Raw genomic sequence first — 21,682 nt, 5'->3', positions numbered from 1 at the left:
CACAGACCGAACAATTTTGAACAAACTGCAAGACATCCTTACTCCACCCTGGCCACCAAAAATTCCTAGACACCAATCTCATGGTCTCTGAAACCCCCGGGTGACCAGCAAGAACCGACTCGTGACACTCCCTCAGGAGACTTTGTCGGAGAGTAGCTGGGACAAAAAGCTTGTTTCTAGGTATCTTGGAAGGTGCAGCGTGTTGCGCTTCGATCAAGGCCTTCTCCAATTTCGCGCCCAATACTGCTACCACCACTCCATCCCCAAGAATAGTGGCAGGCGCCTCTCGTTCCTCCTCAGTCGACATATACCGGGATAAAGCATCAGCCTTGACATTCTTTGAACCCGGCACATAAGTCACGGTAAAATGGAACCGCGCAAAAAATAGAGCCCATCTGGCCTGCCGTGCATTTAATCTCTTCGCCGACCCAAGATAAACCAAATTCTTGTGGTCAGTAAATACCTGGACTGGCCTTCTGGCCCCCTCCAGGAAATGACGCCAATGTTTGAACGCTAGTTTTATTGCTAGTAGTTCCCTATCTCCGATGTCATAATTCCGTTCAGAGGCAGAGAATTTCTTAGAAAAGAAGGCACAGGGATGCGTACCCTCCTCGAACTCCTGAGAAAGTACTGCTCCCACCCCCACCGAGGAGGCATCCACCTCCACTCGGAAGGCCAACCTCTCATCCGGCTGTCTCAAAATGGGAGCGGACGAGAATCGCTTCTTCAGTTCTTCAAACGCAGCTAGCGCCTCTGGCGACCACTTAGCACAGTCAGCCCCCTTCTTAGTCAAGTCCGAGATAGGTTTCACAACCTCAGAAAATCCCTTGATAAACTGGCGATAATAGTTGGAGAACCCCAAGAACCGTTGGACCGCCTTTAGGTTCTCGGGTCGCGGCCACTCCAAGACTGCCCTGACCTTCTCAGGGTCCATCTCAAACCCCTTGTCCGATAGGATATAGCCAAGGAAACATAACTTATTGACCGCGAACACACATTTCTCCAGCTTAGCACTTAATTGGTTAACCCTCAGGAGATCTAAAACCTCTCTCACTCTCTCCCAATGAGTCTCCAAATCCGGGGTGTAAATGAGTATATCGTCCAGATAGACCACAACCCCCCTCCCTATGACGGCACTTAGTACATCATTAATAAAATTCTGAAAAAACGCAGGCGCATTGGTTAGACCGAAAGGCATCACAAGATTCTCAAAGTGTCCTAGGGGTGTGTTAAACGCTGTTTTCCACTCATCCCCCTTCTTGATTCTCAGCAAGTTATATGCCCCACGTAAATCTATTTTACTAAACCAGCGGGCTCCCGTAATCTGGCTGAATAGATCCGAGATCAACGGAATGGGATAGGGATTCCGCACCGTGATTTTGTTAATCTCCCTAAAATCCAAACAAGGGCGCAACCCTCCATCTTTCTTCTTTACAAAGAAAAACCCCACTGCTACTGGGGACTTAGATGGGCGAATATGCCCCACCTCTAGACTCCCCTCAATATACTCTTTGAGCGCCTCCCTCTCCGGAATAGTGAGATTGTACAATCGTGTCTTGGGTAGCACTGCATTTGGTATAAATTCAATCGAGCAATCATAGGTGCGATGTGGTGGTAATGTCTTGGCTGCCCTTTCCTCAAAGACCTCCCTGAACTCACATATTTCTTGAGGCAAATTGTCTATAGACAAAGACATAACGGATATGGGCAGACATCGACCATTACACCCCTGCCCCCAAGAAACTACTGACTCGGTCTCCCAGTTGATAATAGGGTTATGCTGCTTCAGCCAGGGCCACCCCAACACTACTTGTGCTGGTAATTTAGACAACAAGAACAAGTCAATCTCTTCCCGGTGGCCACCCACAACAAACTCCAGACCCTCCACCTGTTTGGAGATGACAGCTTGCTGTAGAGGGGTCTTATCAATAGCCCACACCGGTATCTGAGACTTCAAGACCAAAGGACTCACCCTTAATTGCTCACAAAACTCTGAGTCAATAAGGTTGACTGCCGAACCACAATCAACCAAAATCCGGCACTTCTGCCCATTTACCCATCCTTCAAGGGTCAACCCAGCAGTCTGAGTACAGGAAATATGCACACCTCCCTCCTTAGTAGGTTTTCTCCCTTTACCCTCAATAGACCTGGGGTTATTACTCTCCTTGGCGAACCATTCTCTGGAGGGGCATACCCTTGCTACATGTCCCATCCCTCCACACACAAAACAGCGTACTGTGCGGGACCCTTCACTCTTGGGTCTTGCACTTCGCACAGTGGCCCCAATCTGCATGGGTTGGTCCCCCGGGTCCTCTCTAAAAACGGAGAATTGAGGAGGGTTAAGCCCCCCAGGACTCTTGTCTCCACGCTCCCGGAGGCGCCGTCCAACTCTAATTGCCAGCTGCATGGCCTCATCTAGATCTCCCGGAACAGGGTGAGAAACTAGATGGTCTTTAACCTGGTCCGAGAGCCCTGTCTCAAACTGACTAAGTAGAGCGGGGTCATTCCAGTGTACTTCTGCTGCCCACCTACGAAACTCTGTGCAATATTTCTCTATAGCATGATCCCCTTGCACCACACGTCGTAGGTTATACTCAGCCGTGCGTACCCTGTCTGGGTCGTCATACAGTAACCCCATTGTGGAGAAAAACGCCTCTACAGTTAGTAAGCAAGCTGAGTCGGCTGGTAACGAATGTGCCCAGATGAGGGGATCATCTCTCAATAAAGTAATAATAATCCCAACTCTCTGTACCTCAGAACCGGAGGAAAACGGCCGTAGCCGGAAATACAAAAGACAGTCCTTTTGAAATCGGAAAAAATCTGACCTCTTACCTCGGAAGGGTTCAGGTAAGCTGACTTTTGGCTCCAGAGGCCGACCCACAGGGGCGCTACTCACCTGCCTCTGTATGCCCTCCACCTGAGAGGCTGTGTGTTGAGCCAACTGCTGTACTTGAGATACGCCAGAAGCTTGGATGGCATCCATTCGTAGCTTGATCCCCTCCATCTCAGTGGAGATCTGCTGCACCGCCTGGTACAACTGTTTCAGGTCCGTCATAATACAAACAAACCTTTTTTTTTTTTTTTTTTTTTTTTACCGGCTGAGTGTACTGTTATGTCAGTCCAGATAGCTGCAACGGGGCTAAGGAATACCAGTAGGAAATCTCGCCCTGCACTACTCCCACTAGCTAACCCGGTCCCTGCCTCACGGGTGTAGGTCGGCTGTACTCAGGCTAAGCCTGACCCCGACAGCTCCTCTCTCACTGACACCGTAGGCCTAGAGGGAAGTGGGAGAAGGAATGCCCTATAAGATCTCTAGGGACTGGAGACTAAAGGGGGTCACCCCTAACGAACAAGTGAAGCTGCTACTGACAGGGACTGACAAGGGTGTGTGCTGACTAACAACACAAGCAGCACACAGGAAACATGTAGGAAAGAATTCCCCAAACCAATATGGGAAGGAACCATACACTAGGAAACAAACACAGGGAAACTGAGTAGAAATCAAAGGATAAGGCAATTCACTCACACAGTCAATTATACACAGAGGGAGGATTGGTGAACACAGAAGGGAAAACACAAACCAACTCGTTCACCCAAAACCTCCCAAAAACCAACCACGGAACTTCCTCTATCCAAGATAACCACCTACTCCTCCTGCTAAGGCCTAGCTCTGTAAAAGCGACACTCAGCACAGAACCATGGGAGGCATGGGTTTAAATACAGAGTAGAGACCACTCCTCCCAGGTGCAAATGGGAGGACAGACTAATCAACCAGGAAAGAAAGCAATGAACCTAAATACTCCTAACACCATTCACTTCAATGGGAGCGCTCGTAACAGCGGCGTTTACGAGCGCTCCCATTGAAGTGAATGGGAAGTGTTCGGCAGCCCTGCTGTAACGCCGGCGTGTACGGCTCTCATACACGCCCGGCGTTACGTAGTGTGCATGCACCCTAAAATAAGATGATATGAGTTGAAAACCAACAGCACATAGCAAATTGGAGTATTGTTTTTGTCACAGTGTGTGGATAAGATTTGGTAAAATCTCATTCATTATGCTAGTTCTGTACTTTCTGTCCGTGGTCTACACCAAGCATAGACCCTACCTAATTGTGGGTCTGAAAATTTTCACTAATTTGTAAGACACTACATTTGTAAATCCAGCAGCTCTGTTCCAAGTGTAGCAAAAGAAAACAAAGTAGCTTATACTGATTAGTCGTGTCAGTATTCAATAACATTCAGACAATGTAAGCTTTACAGTCTGATATTTGTGATAGAAAAATACTGCATGAGCAGACAAGGTAAAGATCTGTTTCAATAAAAGCAACTAATTTGTAACTTTAAACTAAATGCAATATTATACAAAAATGTGACTTTCCTTTTCTTGTGCAGACTTGCTTCTTACTGTCTGTTAATGTAATCGGTCAGAGGATGGATTTCTTTGCCATGATCCATTCATTTTGGCTGTTTGCCGTACTGTACAGACGCAGGAGGAAAGCAATTGCAGAAATCTGGCATAAATATTGCTGCTTTCTCGCTTGTATTATTACATTCCAGTACTTCATATGTATTGGCATTCCTCCGGCTCCGTGTAAAGGTAAAATATCACCTTTCATCTATAACTATTTGGTAGCGCATATTTTTTCTGAATTTTGCCAAGTTATTCTTATGCCAAGAAATAATTGTTTTTAAATGTGTTATCTCTGTTTTTAGATTATCCTTGGAGACACCATGGAGCCAAATTTAATTCCAATATAATTAAATGGTTGTACTTTCCAGACTTTATTGTCAGACCTAACCCCCTCTTTCTCATCTGTAAGTATGCATTTTGTAGTATAGCATATACCATATTGAGATAGAATTTGGGTAATTCGTCTTTTACGATCTCAGTAGACAATATGTAATTTACTAGTAAGGATGTATGTCTCTACCTGTCTCCTCCTCACTTGATCTGTTTACAGGTGACAGTGTTTATCCTCTCGAGATTCAGATTCTGCTAGTGGTATCAGAGTAAACAGTTAAGGAAGAAAGCAGCTTGATCGATGGAGAAAGAAGCAGTTTTCTTTTATATGATATTTCACAGATTTTATTATCTTCACCCGCACTACTTGCTTATGAAAAATTGTTTTATAGTTGGTGGTATGCTTTAACCTCTTCATTACCAGGTCTTTTTACCTGGTTCATGACCAGACACATATTGGTTTTTTTTGTTTTTTTGTTTTTTTTTTATAGGGGGGAGGGGGGGGGTTGGTATATGAGGTTTTGAGGGCTATAACATTTTTTGTTTGGTTTGATCAAATCATTTTCGTGCATTTTTTGGTGATATGTAAGACTTTATTTTATGTTATTATTATTATTATTATTATTATTATTATTATTATTATTATTTTTACTTTAATTTTTTTTAAGTATCTGGGAAAATGTAAAGCAAAGGGGGAGGGAAAAGGTTATATCTTACAAATTTTTTATATTACAGAAATATTTTTGTACATAGTTTTGTGCCGGCAGAGCTGTAGCCTATGATGTAGGAGTGATAGTATTAGTGATAGGTGAGGGTAGAAACTGTTCAGATAACGGTGTGGTGACAGTTGTTTTATTGGAGGTAGTAGGCCTTCCTGAATTGGTGAGTCTTCAGGGCCTTCTAGAATCCTGTGATTGTGGGGGTCAGTCTTATGTGTCTTGGTAAAGAGTTCCAGAGTATGGGGGATGCACGGGAGAAATCCTGGAGATGGTTGTGTGAAGAGCGGATGAGAGCAGAGCGGAGTAGGAGGTTTTTGGAGGATCTGAGGTCATGTGTGGGCAGGTAGCGGGGATTAGGTCAGAGATATATGGAGGGGACAGGTTGTGGATGGCTTTGTATGTTCACATTAGTAACTTGAACTCAATTCTCTGGCAAATGGAGAGTGTACGCTGAGAGGCCATGAAGAAGGGTATTACATTAGTCTAAGCGGGAGATTATGAGGGCATGGAGTAGCATGTTAGCACAGACACCTTAATAGCTGGAGGTGATACCCATATCATATGGCAGCTTATATTTTGTCTGAATTAATAAAGTAAAACATAAAAAAGTTCTAATAAATTATCATTCCTACCCCCCCCCCCAGTCTTAATAGCTGCTTATAGCAGCAGAATATGTTCAATTTTGAGGGATACCTATCAAATGAAAAATAATGTCCTGAGATGAGATGAACAAATTGATATGTTATTTTATAGAAAAAGATTTATTGTCATTTATTCATTTCAAGCCATGCTTAATCTGGACATAGGAGTCTAACAGACAGTCCTACCTAGTGACTGACCGCTTTATCTATATACATTTACTTTCATTCACTAATAGAACTACCCACTGGAATCCTAAGCCTGGAATGAGCATGAATTGATGAATAAATGACAAGTTATGCTGAATCTTTTCCTACAGAACTATACATCAGTTTGCTCAGCTCTTCCTGCTCTATAACATGCTGCTTACAGTTAGACAGTCTAACATACGCTGCATGTTAGATTTGACATGTACTCAGCAACTCATGAATGAGATTGGAATTCAGTTCCCGATGTTCCCATCAAAGGCTAGAACGTTACACAGCTGGTTTATGTACTAAAGGTTATGCAGATGTAGAAAAAAAATAGTTGTTTACTTTTGTCAATTAACAAAATTAAATGAATGAACAAAAGAGAAATATTTGCTGTGATCATCCTCTGCCTTCAAAACAGTATACATTTTTCTAGGTACACTTACATACAGTTTTTGAATGAGTTCAACAGGGAAGTTATTCCAAACATTTTGGAGAACTGAGCACAGATCTCCTGGAGATAAAGGCTTGCTCAGATCCTTCATGTTATTCTCAACAGACTTGATGATGATGATGAGATCAGGGTTCTGTGGCGGCCATATCATTACTTCTGGGACTCCTCCTACAAGGGGTGAACACACCAAATAATCATTAGATTTAGATTTCTCTTTTGTTCACTCACGTAATTTTGTTAATTGAAAGAAATAAACTATTAACACTTCTGTTTTTGAAAACATTCTTACTTACATTTTTTTCCATGCTTGCCTAAAAACTTTGCACATTACTGTATATCTTTATTATTTATCTTTTTTAGATGATTTCATGCTATTGCTTTGTGCATCTCTTCAAAAGCAAGTGTTTGAGGATGAAAATAAAGCAGCAGTTCGGATCATGGCAGGGGATAATGTGGAAATATGTATGAATCTTGATGCTGCGTCATTTAGTCAACACAATCCAGTCCCTGACTTTATCCACTGCAGGTATGCACATAGTCCATGCAGTGTTTATTGCTCAGCTGTTTTCTATTTTGTCCTTTTGTTGCTTACATGGAGTTAAAAACTAGGGTTGAGCCGATCTTGACTTTTCAGGATCGATTTTAAAATCCGATTTCCGATCATTTTTCATTCGAACCCGATCTCGATCCCAATTCCGATCCCAATGCAAGTCAAAGGGATTTTTTTATTAATCGGAGATCGGATTTTAAAAGCAATCCTATTCACTATACAGCATGGAATCTAACAATTGAATGCTTTAATTGTTAGAATCCAGGCTGTGTAGTGAATCACTAAGTAGCCAGAGTATATTTTTTTTAATCCTCTGGCTACTTAGTCCCCCCCTGGTGTCCACTTACCTCCAGAGATGGCTGCTCCGCTGCTCCAGTGTTCTTCTCGCTGCCACTCCATGCTGCAGTCTTCTTTGCCTCGCTGCTCCCTGCCTCCCAGGTTAGGAGAGTGTGGGCGGGTTAGGAGAGTGTGGGCGGGTACCCTGTACCCGCCCACACTCTCCTAAGCCACATGCCTGCCTTCCTAGCTCTTTAAACACTAACCTGGGAGGCGGGGCAGTGAGGCAAAGAAGACTGCAGCGTGGAGTGGCAGCGAGAAGAACACCGGAGCAGCGGAGCAGCCATCTCTGGAGGTAAGTAGCTACAAGACATGTTAGTTTAGTCTCCCTTTAGAATGAATGGAGGCAGCCGGCGCACAGGGGAGTAAGGCTGTGTGCCGGCTGCTTCCATTCATTCCTATGGAACCACAGCGGAGCCATCACACTGAGTATACAGTATATACTCAGTGTGAAGGCTAAGGGGAAATAGTGGGGAAATAATCCTCGATTTCGATCCCACCTAAATAGATCGTGTTCAGAATTCTGGTCGTGATCGTGAAATTTTCTCGATCGCCGATCAGAATCTGATCTTTTCCGAACATGATCGCTCAACCCTATTAAAAACTCTATTTGCAAATTGTTAAATAATAAATCTATATCTGTTTGGGGCATTGACGGTTTAGTAGGCCCTTTCTGTTGGATTACAAATTACTGAAAGCAAAAGATTTCCCACTTACCAACAAAATCATATTGTAAGATGTAACTTTTATTTCTGTGTAGAAACATCTTTGCAGAATACTAAATCCTTGTGAGTTAGTTGGAAAGCTATTTAAAAAAAAAAATAAAAAAAAAAATTATATGTTCGCTGGTTGGAAGTACCAGAGTTATTTTCATATAACTATATTTTTATATAATAATCTACAGGATTGTAAAGATTTTCAGGGAAAATGTATATATTATCTTTTAACATTCCTTGTATTGCAGGTCTTATCTGGACATGTGCAAAGTCATTATGTTCAGTTACCTCTTCTGGTTTGTCCTTACCATTATATTCATTACGGGAACTACAAGAATCAGCATATTTTGCATGGGCTATTTGGTGGCCTGTTTTTACTTTCTTCTATTTGGGGGAGATTTACTGCTAAAACCTATACGAAGTATCCTGCGCTACTGGGATTGGTTAATAGCATATAATGTCTTTGTTATAACCATGAAAAACATATTATCGGTATGTATTTCTTTCCTTTTTTTATATACCTGTTGTAGTGAAGTAGTGTCTGCACAGACTAGTAAAATAAATTTTAGGTGTTTTACATTACACTAGGGCTTCTTATATACAGTGTATATACAGAATAATCATCTTTTGACAAAATTTTCTAGTTTACGTAAAATATTTAGCGGTTTCCCTCAGTCGTTGTTACTAACCAAATGACATCTGTAGCTTTGTGACTCCTTGCATGTGTTTCTAAGGCTGATGACAACTGTTACAATTGTGCATTGCTGATGACTGACGATGGATATTCATATGGAATACTTTGTGCCTTTAATGTGGTATAAAGAGGACAAGGTTTCAAAAACCCAATAACGTTCCCCATTTTATAGGGACTGTTATTAGAGATGAGCGAACACTAAAATGTTCGAGGTTCGAAATTCGATTCGAACAGCCGCTCAATGTTCGTGTGTTCGAACGGGTTTCGAACCCCATTATAGTCTATGGGGAACAGATACTCGTTAAGGGGGAAACCCAAATCTGTGTCTGGAGGGTCACCAAGTCCACTATGACACCCCAGGAAATGATGCCAACACCTCTGGAATGACACTGGGACAGCAGGGGAAGCATGTCTGGGGGCATCTAACACACCAAAGACCCTCTATTACCCCAACATCACAGCCTAACAACTACACACTTTACACACTCAATACCACCTCTCTGACAGTAGGAAAACACCTTGAAACATGTGTATTTGGCACTTGCAGTGAGGAGAGCTTGTCACCAGCAGTGAATTTGGCCCTTGTAGTAAGTTGAGGTTGGCACCAACATTTGTTTTGAAAATCAGGGTGGATTGAGCCTCTAACCAGCAGAGTTTGGGCAAATTCATGGTGGAGGGAGCCTCTAAAAACCCCAGTTTGGACCAATTCATGGTGGAGGGAGCCTCTAAAAACCCCAGTTTGGACCAATTCATGGTGGAGGGAGCCTCTAAAAACCCCAGTTTGGACCAATTCATGATGGAGGGAGCCTCTAAACAGCCCAGTTTGGGCAAATTCATGGTGGAGGGAGCCTCTAAAAACCCCCAGTTTAGACCAATTCATGGTGGAGGGAGCCTCTAAAAACCCCAGTTTGGACCAATTCATGGTGGAGGGAGCCTCTAAACAGCCCAGTTTGGGCAAATTCATGGTGGAGGGAGCCTCTAAAAACCCCAGTTTGGACCAATTCATGATGGAGGGAGCCTCTAAACAGCCCAGTTTGGGCAAATTCATGGTGGAGGGAGCCTCTAAAAACCCCCAGTTTGGACCAATTCATGGTGGAGGGAGCCTCTAAAAACCCCAGTTTGGACCAATTCATGGTGGAGGGAGCCTCTAAACAGCTCAGTTTGGGCAAATTCATGGTGGAGGGAGCCTCTAAACAGCCCAGTTTGGGCAAATTCATGGTGGAGGGAGCCTCTAAAAACCCCAGTTTGGGCCAATTCATGGTGGAGGGAGCCTCTAAAAACCCCAGTTTGGACCAATTCATGGTGGAGGGAGCCTCTAAACAGCCCAGTTTGGACCAATTCATGGTGGAGGGAGCCTCTAAACAGCCCAGTTTGGACCAATTCATGGTGGAGGGAGCCTCTAAAAACCCCAGTTTGGACCAATTCATGGTGGAGGGAGCCTCTAAAAACCCCAGTTTTGACCAATTCATGGTGGAGGGAGCCTCTAAACAGCCCAGTTTGGGCAAATTCATGGTGGAGGGAGCCTCTAAACAGCCCAGTTTGGGCAAATTCATGGTGGAGGGAGCCTCTAACCAGCCCAGTTTGGACCAATTCATGGTGGAGGGAGCCTCTAAAAACCCCAGTTTGGATCAATTCATGGTGGAGGGAGCCTCTAAACAGCCCAGTTTGGACCAATTCATGGTGGAGGGAGCCTCTAAAAACCCCAGTTTGGACCAATTCATGGTGGAGGGAGCCTCTAAAAACCCCAGTTTGGACCAATTCATGATGGAGGGAGCCTCTAAACAGCCCAGTTTGGGCAAATTCATGGTGGAGGGAGCCTCTAAAAACCCCCAGTTTGGACCAATTCATGGTGGAGGGAGCCTCTAAAAACCCCAGTTTGGACCAATTCATGGTGGAGGGAGCCTCTAAACAGCCCAGTTTGGACCAATTCATGGTGGAGGGAGCCTCTAAAAACCCCAGTTTGGACCAATTCATGGTGGAGGGAGCCTCTAAAAACCCCAGTTTGGACCAATTCATGGTGGAGGGAGCCTCTAAACAGCCCAGTTTGGACCAATTCATGGTGGAGGGAACCTCTAAACAGCCCAGTTTGGACCAATTCATGGTGGAGGGAGCCTCTAAAAACCCCAGTTTGGACCAATTCATGGTGGAGGGAGCCTCTAAACAGCCCAGTTTGGGCAAATTCATGGTGGAGGGAGCCTCTAAACAGCCCAGTTTGGGCAAATTCATGTTGGAGGGAGCCTCTAACCAGCCCAGTTTGGACCAATTCATGGTGGAGGGAGCCTCTAAAAACCCCAGTTTGGACCAATTCATGGTGGAGGGAGCCTCTAAACAGCCCAGTTTGGACCAATTCATGGTGGAGGGAGCCTCTAAAAACCCCAGTTTGGACCAATTCATGGTGGAGGGAGCCTCTAAACAGCCCAGTTTGGGCAAATTCATGGTGGAGGGAGCCTCTAAACAGCCCAGTTTGGGCAAATTCATGGTGGAGGGAGCCTCTAACCAGCTTAGTTTGGACCAATTCATGGTGGAGGGAGCCTCTAAACAGCCCAGTTTGGACCAATTCATGGTGGAGGGAGCCTCTAAAAACCCCAGTTTGGACCAATTCATGGTGGAGGGAGCCTCTAAACAGCCCAGTTTGGGCAAATTCATGGTGGAGGGAGCCTCTAAACAGCCCAGTTTGGGCAAATTCATGGTGGAGGGAGCCTCTAACCAGCCCAGTTTGGACCAATTCATGGTGGAGGGAGCCTCTAAAAACCCCAGTTTGGATCAATTCATGGTGGAGGGAGCCTCTAAACAGCCCAGTTTGGACCAATTCATGGTGGAGGGAGCCTCTAAAAACCCCAGTTTGGACCAATTCATGGTGGAGGGAGCCTCTAAAAACCCCCAGTTTGGACCAATTCATGGTGGAGGGAGCCTCTAAAAACCCCAGTTTGGACCAATTCATGGTGGAGGGAGCCTCTAAACAGCCCAGTTTGGACCAATTCATGGTGGAGGGAGCCTCTAAAAACCCCAGTTTGGACCAATTCATGGTGGAGGGAGCCTCTAAACAGCCCAGTTTGGACCAATTCATGGTGGAGGGAGCCTCTAACCAGCAGAGTTGGTGGAAATCAGGGTGGAGGGAGCCTCTAACCAGCAGAGTTGTGGGAAAGCAGGGTGGAGGGAGCCTCTAACCAGCAGAGTTGTGGGAAAGCAGGGTGGAGGGAGCCTCTAACCAGCAGAGTTGTGGGAAAGCAGGGTGGAGGGAGCCTCTAACCAGCAGAGTTGGTGGAAATCAGGGTGGAGGGAGCCTCTAACCAGCAGAGTTGGGGGAAATCAGGGTGGAGGGAGCCTAGTATTAGCAGAATTGTGCAACGCTTATGGTGGATGAGTATGAGGATGCGGAGGAATTGGAGAGGTTGAGTACAGACATGGAGTTTCATGTTGGGGTGCTTTACACAGGTGGGAACAAAAATGAAGGCTCTATCCAGTGGTGGTTCATTTTTATCAAAGTGAGCCGGTCGGCACTCTCAGCTGACAGACGGGTGCGCTTGTCAGTGATGATGCCACCGGCTGCACTGAACACCCTCTCAGATAGGACGCTGGCGGCAGGACAGGACAGCACCTCCAAGGCATATAGGGCAAGTTCAAGCCACAGGTCCAACTTCGACACCCAATACGTGTAGGGCGCAGAGGGGTCGGAGAGGACAGGGCTGTGGTCGGAAAGGTATTCCCGCAACATGCGCCTATACTTCTCACGCCTGGTGACACTAGGACCCTCCGTGGCGGCACTTTGGCGAGGGGGTGCCATCAAGGTGTCCCAGACCTTAGACAGTGTGCCCCTCGTTTGTGTGGACCGGTGAGAACTTGGTTGCCTACTGGAGGAACTGCCCTCCCTGCCGCCAACGTCACATGCTGGAAACATCTCCATCATATTCTGCACCAATTGCCTGTGGCAAGCATTGATGCGATTGGCCCTCCCCTCTACCGGAATAAAAGACGAGATGTTGTTTTTATACCGGGAGTCAAGGATAGCAAAGATCCAGTACTGGTTGTCCTCCATGATTTTGACAATACGCTTGTCGGTTGTAAAGCACCCCAACATGATCTCAGCCATGTCTGCCACAGTGTTAGTTGGCATGACTCCTCTGGCCCCACCGGAAAGTTCAATCTCCATTTCCTCCTCATCCTCCATGTCTACCCATCCGCGCTGCAACAATGGGACGATTTGAAGTTGCCCGGGAGCCTCCTGTATCACCATCACATCATCGGACAACTCTTCTTCCTCCTCCTCCTCCTCCTCCTCCTCCATTAAACGCAGTGAAGCGGACAGATGTGTGGACCTACTCTCCAGCTGTGACAGATCGGATGCTATCCCTAACTCCTCTGTGTGATCTGAGTTATCCCTGATGTCAATCAGGGATTCTCTCAGAACACACAAGAGCGGGATTGTAAGGCTCACCATCGCATCCTCAGAGCTCACCCTCCTTGTGGACTCCTCAAAGACCCGTAGGATGTCACAAAGGTCTCTCATCCATGGCCACTCATGGATGTGAAACTGAGGCAGCTGACTTTGTGGCACCCTAGGGTTTTGTAGCTGGTATTCCATCAAAGGTCTCTGCTGCTAAACCACTCTATTCAACATCTGAAACGTTGAGTTCCAGCGTGTGGGGACGTCGCACAAAAGCCGGTGTTGTGGCACATGCAGGCGTTGCTGGAGAGATTTTAAGCTAGCAGCGGCTACTGTCGACTTGCGAAAGTGGGCGCACATGCGCCGCACTTTCACCAGTAGCTCTGGAACATTGGGGTAGCTCTTTAGGAAACGTTGCACCACTAGGTTGAAGACGTGGGCCAGGCATGGAACATGTTGGAGTCCGGCAAACTCCAGAGCTGCTACCAGGTTCCGGCCGTTATCACAAACGACCATGCCTGGGCCCAGGTGCAGCGGCTCAAACCATATTGCCGTCTCATCGAGGAGGGCATCCCTCACCTCGGAGGCAGTGTGCTGTCTGTCCCCCAAGCTGATCAGCTTCAGCACAGCCTGCTGACGTCTACCAACGCCAGTGCTGCAACGTTTCCAACTCGTAGCTGGGGTCAATCTAACAGCGGAGGAGGAGGCGGTGGCAGAGGAGGAGGCGGTGGCAGAGGAGGAGGCGGTAGAGGAGGAGGAGGAGGGGGGTGTTCTTCTCGTGTCCCTGCCAGGAATGTTAGGCGGGGAGACGAGGTACACCGGGCCAGTTTGGGAAGCAGTCCCAGCCTCAACTACATTCACCCAGTGTGCCGTCAGTGAAATGTAGCGTCCCTGTCCGCATGCACTTGTCCACGCGTCGGTGGTCAAGTGGACCTTTGTGCAAAGCGCGGAACTAAGGGCCCGCCTGATGTTGAGTGACACGTGCTGGTGCAAGGCGGGGACGGCACACCGGGAGAAGTAGTGACGGCTAGGGACGGCATAGCGAGGTGCCGCAGTTGCCATCAGGTCCAGGAAGGCGGGAGTTTCAACAAGCCGGAACGCCAACATCTCCTGGGCCAGCAGTTTAGCGATGTTGGCGTTCAAGGCTTGCGCGTGTGGGTGGTTAGCAGTGTATTTCTGCCGCCGCTCCAATGTCTGAGAGATGGTGGGTTGTTGTAAAGAAGCGCCTGATGGTGCCTTTGATGGTGCAGGAGAAGGAGATAAGACAGGAACAGGGGAGGATGAGGGAGAAGTCAACAAAGTGGCGGAGGCAGATGAAGTGGTGTCCTGGCTCGTCCTCTGGAGTGCATCGCCATCACAGTCAGCAGTGGCAGTGGCAGAGGCAGAGGCAGTGGCAGAGGCAGTGGCAGTGGCGTGAACGGCAGGTGGCCTTTGTCCTGCCGTTGCTGCCTGCCACTGATTCCAGTGCTTGGATTCCAAATGACTGCGCATTGAAGTGGTGGACAGGTTGCTCTTCTCAGAGCCCCTAATCAATTTCGAGAGGCAAATTGTGCAGACAACACTATATCTGTCCTTGGCGCATTCCTTGAAAAAACTCCACACCTTCGAGTAACGTGCCCTCGAGGTGGGAGTTTTTCGGGGCTGGGTACGAACTGGAACATCTTGGGAGATTCCGGGTGTGGCCTGGCTTCGCCTAAGCTGCTGACCTCTGCCTCTGCCTCTAGCTACCCTTTTTGGTGCTGCACCTGCCTCAACATCCACACTACTTTCCCCGCTTGACATCCCCCCTGTCCAGGTCGGGTCAGTGTCCTCATCATCCACCACTTCCTCTTCCAACTCCTGTCTCATCTCCTCCTCCCGCACAATGCGCCGGTCAACTGGATGCCCTGACGGCAACTGCGTCACATCATCGTCGATGAGGGTGGGTTGCTGGTCATCCACCACCAAATCGAACGGAGATGGAGGAGACTCTAGTGTTTGAGCATCTGGACACAGATGCTCCTCTGTTAGGTTCGTGGAATCGTGACGTGGAGAGGCAGGTTGAGGGACAATGAAAGGAGCGGAGAACAGCTCTGGGGAGCAGGAACAGTTGGGGTTATTGTTCTGTGAAGCTTGGGAATTTTGGGAGGAAGGAGGACAAGACTGTTGGGTAATAGGAGGAGAGGAGGCAGAGTCTGACTGGCTGCTGGACAATGTGCTGTAAGCGTTCTCTGACAGCCATTGCAAGACCTGTTCCTGGTTCTCGGGCCTACTAAGGTTTGTACCCTGCAGTTTAGTTAATGTGGCAAGCAACCCTGGCACTGTGGAGTGGCGCAATGCTTGCTGCCCCACAGGAGTAGACACGGGACGCCCTGTGGCTTCACTGCTACCTTGCTCCCCAGAACCATTCCCCCGACCTCGCCCACGGCCTCGTCCACGTCCCTTTCCGGGAGCCTTGCGCATTTTGAATTCCCAGTTAGAAATTGGCACTATATACCAGTAGCAAAAATTGTGGGTGCACGTAACCCCAATATATTCTTTGAATTCCCAGTCAGACAATGGCACTATATACCAGTAGCAAGAAATGAGGGTATTTATAACCCCAATATATTCTTTGAATTCCCAGTCAGACAATGGCACTATATACCAGTAGCAAGAAATGAGGGTATTTGTAACCCCAATATATTCTTTGAATTCCCAGTCAGACAATGGCACTATATACCAGTAGCAAGAAATGAGGGTATTTGTAACCCCAAAATATTCTTTGAATTCCCAGTCAGACAATGGCACTATATACCAGTAGCAAGAAATGAGGGTATTTATAACCCCAATATATTCTTTGAATTCCCAGTCAGACAATGGCACTATATACCAGTAGCAAGAAATGAGGGTATTTATAACCCCAATATATTCTTTGAATTACCAGTCAGAAACTGGCACTATATGGCAGTAGCAAGAAATGAGGGTATTTGTAACCCCAATATATTCTTTGAATTCCCAGTCAGACAATGGCACTATATACCAGTAGCAAAAATTGTGGGTGCACGTAACCCCAATATATTCTTTGAATTACCAGTCAGAAACTGGCACTATATGGCAGTAGCAAGAAATGAGGGTATTTGTAACCCCAATATATTCTTTGAATTCCCAGTCAGACAATGGCACTATATACCAGTAGCAAGAAATGAGGGTATTTGTAACCCCAATATATTCTTTGAATTCCCAGTCAGACAATGGCACTATATACCAGTAGCAAAAATTGTGGGTGCACGTAACCCCAATATATTCTTTGAATTACCAGTCAGAAACTGGCACTATATGGCAGTAGCAAGAAATGAGGGTATTTGTAACCTCAATATATTCTTTGAATTCCCAGTCAGACAATGGCACTATATACCAGTAGCAAGAAATGAGGGTATTTATAACCCCAATATATTCTTTGAATTCCCAGTCAGACAATGGCACTATATACCAGTAGCAAGAAATGAGGGTATTTATAACCCCAATATATTCTTTGAATTACCAGTCAGACAATGGCACTATATGGCAGTAGCAAGAAATGAGGGTATTTATAACCCCAATATATTCTTTGAATTACCAGTCAGAAACTGGCACTATATGGCAGTAGCAAGAAATGAGGGTATTTATAACCCCAATATATTCTTTGAATTCCCAGTCAGACAATGGCACTATATACCAGTAGCAAGAAATGAGGGTATTTGTAACCCCAATATATTCTTTGAATTCCCAGTCAGACAATGGCACTATATACCAGTAGCAAGAAATGAGGGTATTTGTAACCCCCATATATTCTTTGAATTCCCAGTCAGACAATGGCGCTATATACCAGTAGCAAAAATTGTGGGTGCACGTAACCCCAATATATTCTTTGAATTACCAGTCAGAAACTGGCACTATATTGCAGTAGCAAGAAATGAGGGTATTTGTAACCCCAATATATTCTTTGAATTCCCAGTCAGACAATGGCACTATATACCAGTAGCAAGAAATGAGGGTATTTATAACCCCAATATATTCTTTGAATTACCAGTCAGAAACTGGCACTATATGGCAGTAGCAAGAAATGAGGGTATTTGTAACCCCAATATATTCTTTGAATTCCCAGTCAGACAATGGCACTATATACCAGTAGCAAGAAATGAGGGTATTTATAACCCCAATATATTCTTTGAATTCCCAGTCAGACAATGGCACTATATACCAGTAGCAAGAAATGAGGGTATTTATAACCCCAATATATTCTTTGAATTACCAGTCAGAAACTGGCACTATATGGCAGTAGCAAGAAATGAGGGTATTTGTAACCCCAATATATTCTTTGAATTCCCAGTCAGACAATGGCACTATATACCAGTAGCAAGAAATGAGGGTATTTATAACCCCAATATATTCTTTGAATTCCCAGTCAGACAATGGCACTATATACCAGTAGCAAGAAATGAGGGTATTTATAACCCCAATATATTCTTTGAATTACCAGTCAGAAACTGGCACTATATGGCAGTAGCAAGAAATGAGGGTATTTGTAACCCCAATATATTCTTTGAATTCCCAGTCAGACAATGGCACTATATACCAGTAGCAAAAATTGTGGGTGCACGTAACCCCAATATATTCTTTGAATTCCCAGTGAGACAATGGCACTATATGGCAGTAGCAAAAATAGTGGGTGGATATAGCCCCAATTCTATTGCTAGGGGACTTGCAGGGTATTTCTGAGGTGAAGGTGGGGGGGCACACCGTTGGAACGGGGATTTGGGGTGTATATATGGGGTATATGGGAATACACTGTCAGTGTGTTCCATTCAGGATCCTGGGAAAGCTGGGTTGCGGCGATTGAGCCCGTCAGTGCCACGTTACACTGACAAGCTTCTCCCTGGAATTGAAGTTATATGTAAGCCCAATATATTCTTTGAATTCCCAGTGAGACAATGGCACTATATGGCAGTAGCAAAAATAGTGGGTGTATATAGCCCCAATTCTATTGCTAGGGGACTTGCAGGGTATTTCTGGGGTGAAGGTGGGGGGGCACACCGTTGGAACGGGTATCGGGGGTATATATCGGGTATACGGGAATACACTGTCAGTGTATTCCATTCAGGATCCACGGAAAGCTGGGTTGCGGCGATTGAGCCCGTCAGTGCCACGTTACACTAACAAGCTTCTCCCTGGAATTTAGCTCTTATAAGAGCTGTTGGTTGTCTTCTCCTTCCTATCCTAGCCTGTCCCTGCCTACCCAGAATCTAACCCCTAGCTAACTGGACGGAAACCTCCGTCCCCGGTGAATTGCAAGCTCAGAATGACGCGAAGCTGGGCGTCGCTGTTCTTTTAAATTAGAGGTCACATGTTTTCGGCAGCCAATGGGTTTTGCCTACTTTTTTCAACGTCACCGGTGTCGTAGTTCCTGTCCCACCTACCCTGCGCTGTTATTGGAGCAAAAAAGGCGCCAGGGAAGGTGGGAGGGGAATCGAGTAATGGCGCACTTTACCACGCGGTGTTCGATTCGATTCGAACATGCCGAACAGCCTAATATCCGATCGAACATGAGTTCGATAGAACACTGTTCGCTCATCTCTAACTGTTATGCTAATCATTTTTTTTGTTTGTTTATTCAGATCCATTTAGCTATGGATAGAATCTAAAAATGAAAGCTGCACTAGTGTTTATTCAAATTAAATTGTATTAGCACGGTGGGCGGTAATGCTGTGGTTTGTCTTAGGGCAGAGTTTCTGTGTCCTTTATGCCATGCAATGTCACTGCCCACTTGGCTAATAGACCTTCTTTTGTATAAACACTAATGGGACTTATATCTTTGGAAAGGCTGAACAGATCTGGATTACAAAATAAATAAATAAAAAGCAGGGTGACAGCAGGGTGGCCTCCTGATATATTTGAACAAATCCTAAAAGGTAAAATATAGAATGCTAAATTATGTGGTCAGCACGTTAACTACTGTATACAGAGAAGCTATACAACAAAGTCACTGGTATTGCACATCTTCCCTGCTAGAGGTGAAATACCATTCACAAATTGGCCTGAATTAATTACACAATGTTTGCCAGTTTTCTGGCATAAAAGTGATGCTTTATTTGGTGTACAGATGATTTGTGCCAAAACTGGTCCATTTTCTGACTTTCTTGCCACGTTTTTATAAAAGTGGGCAAAGCAAAGTGAGGATCAAGGCATGCTAGGGCAGGAGGAACACATTGGCCCAACAGATTGACTGACTGTATCTTGTACCACAAATCCTGTGTAAGTTTTACTTGAAATTTTGACCAGCTCTTGACTGGTCTAAATTTCATTTCTGGCTCAAAGGACCTCCCAAGATGCACCATAATAATTATAAGGCAGGAGGCTGTTTATTATTCTATCATTCTGGCTCATCTCACTCCAGTGGAGGGTTTGAAAACTGGTTTGGGAAATGTCAATCCAAATTGCCCCAATCCAAATATGTATGCCATAAATGTACACCTGCTTTTACCCATCTTATATATTTTTTTTGTTGCAGATAGGGGCATGTGGCTACATAGACTCACTGATAGAAAACAGTTGCTGGTTAATACAGGCTTTCAGTCTGGCATGCACAGTTAAAGGTTATGATATCCGTAAGTAATTCAACAATTGTGTTAACTTTATGCATTATTAACTGCAAGTGATGTCTCCATATAGTGAAAGTCTGATATGATTTAGTTGTCATGACCTATGAGTAAAGGCCTGCATTACAGAAAGGTTTACCATGGAACTTATCTCATTATGAAATGATGTGACATGGTAATTTACCTAACAATATATATAAAATTTTTGTCTGTTGTGGCACCATATGTAACATACCTTTACTTCAAATCAGTCATCTGACTTTTGCAAAAAAAAAAAGAAGAAAATTATAATAATTGTATACTCATCTCTCCTGTCCTCGGGGGTCCAGTACAATAGTGCCAGCACTCTCCATGGTCTTTACTTACTAATGGATAGCATAGAATCCCTTCTGTGGCTTAGCAATGGTATGCCATAGTTACTGGCCTGGTCCTTTCTCCACCAGTATTTGCCAAAAGAATTTTAGATGAACAGCCAATACACAATAGATAGGATGGTCCCGCAGAATCAGCTGGTTCAACTGGCCTTAGTCTATTGTATATGACCACATTTAGTATGATAATATAACAACAATCTTAAGAATTACTTTTACATTTTTTGTTTTCTTAGCAATGGAACAGAAAAACTGTCAGTTACCAAGTGGTGAGGCTGGTATCATCTGGGACAGTATATGTTTTGCATTTCTCTTATTGCAAAGACGGGTTTTCATGAGCTATTACTTCTTACATGTAGTTGCGGATATCAAATCTTCTCAGATTCTTGCTTCAAGGTATGTCATAGTTGTGTTTTTTTTAACTATGCAAATGTGAGTAAATTGTAACCTCCTTTATGGAGAATAAAACCCATGCATGACCTTTATCAGTACATAAATAAATGAATGATTGGGAAAAGAAGGAATGCTAGGATGATAATATTTAATATTCCACATTAGGTTTAGCAAAAAATTTTCACTTAACCAAATTCAATTCACAATGAATGATTCACTAATCACAGCTATGGAAAAGTACAACATGTTTAACTTTCCTTTATTTTTCTTCAGAGGGGCAGAACTCTTTCAGGCTACTATTGTCAAAGCTGTGAAGGCAAGGCTTGAAGAGGAGAAAAAATCTATGGATCAGCTGAAGAGACAGTATGTGGATGTCTATCCTTTAATGCTACTTTGTGGAAGGCCCTTTAAAGAATAGCCCAAGTCATTAGACATAAATTGTCAAAGTTCTTAACATTTTTGTTTTCAGAAAGTTTCTACATCTTTGTTTGAGCTTTATATAAATAAGCATACAGTGGATGCAGAACATTCCCGGTTATAATTCTATATCATAATTCTGTCCACTGTTAGTATGGACTGCTTTTATAATGTGTTTCCTGTCTACCAGACACATCGTAACACTTTGAATTTTACCAGGATGGATCGCATTAAAGCCAGGCAAGAAAAATATAAAAAAGGTAAAGAAAGAATGTTAAGTCTTGCACAGGAATCAGGAGAAGGTCATGAGATTCAGAAACATGAGGAGGATGATGATGAAGGTATGGTATTTTTATATACAGTAGAAAATTTAATTATGAAATGTAAAATTGCAAAATTAGTAAATTAACCCTTAAGTACTATCTTGGTGTCTATCATACACCACTATCATACACATATCCTTATGATAGACACCATGATAG

At 44.7% G+C, this 21,682-nt stretch overlaps 1 protein-coding gene across 1 annotated transcript in view; it reads left to right on the top strand.

Annotated features, from left to right (window-relative positions):
- Nucleotides 1-21,682, top strand: part of PIEZO2 (piezo type mechanosensitive ion channel component 2) — a 265,739-nt gene that overhangs the window by 180,986 nt on the left and 63,071 nt on the right. The window contains exons 23-30 of the mRNA XM_075270713.1: nt 4,392-4,596; nt 4,713-4,814; nt 7,104-7,269; nt 8,594-8,837; nt 19,932-20,028; nt 20,627-20,786; nt 21,057-21,146; nt 21,420-21,541. Coding sequence (XP_075126814.1) covers nt 4,392-4,596; nt 4,713-4,814; nt 7,104-7,269; nt 8,594-8,837; nt 19,932-20,028; nt 20,627-20,786; nt 21,057-21,146; nt 21,420-21,541 — 1,186 coding nt within the window. The remainder of the gene's footprint in view (nt 1-4,391; nt 4,597-4,712; nt 4,815-7,103; nt 7,270-8,593; nt 8,838-19,931; nt 20,029-20,626; nt 20,787-21,056; nt 21,147-21,419; nt 21,542-21,682) is intronic.

The sequence above is a fragment of the Leptodactylus fuscus genome, chromosome 4 (assembly GCF_031893055.1).
Source record: "Leptodactylus fuscus isolate aLepFus1 chromosome 4, aLepFus1.hap2, whole genome shotgun sequence".
Classification (NCBI taxonomy): Eukaryota; Metazoa; Chordata; class Amphibia; order Anura; family Leptodactylidae; genus Leptodactylus; species Leptodactylus fuscus.
The sequence above is the reverse complement of the archived record's forward strand: the minus strand, read 5'-3'. Positions and strand labels throughout refer to the sequence as shown.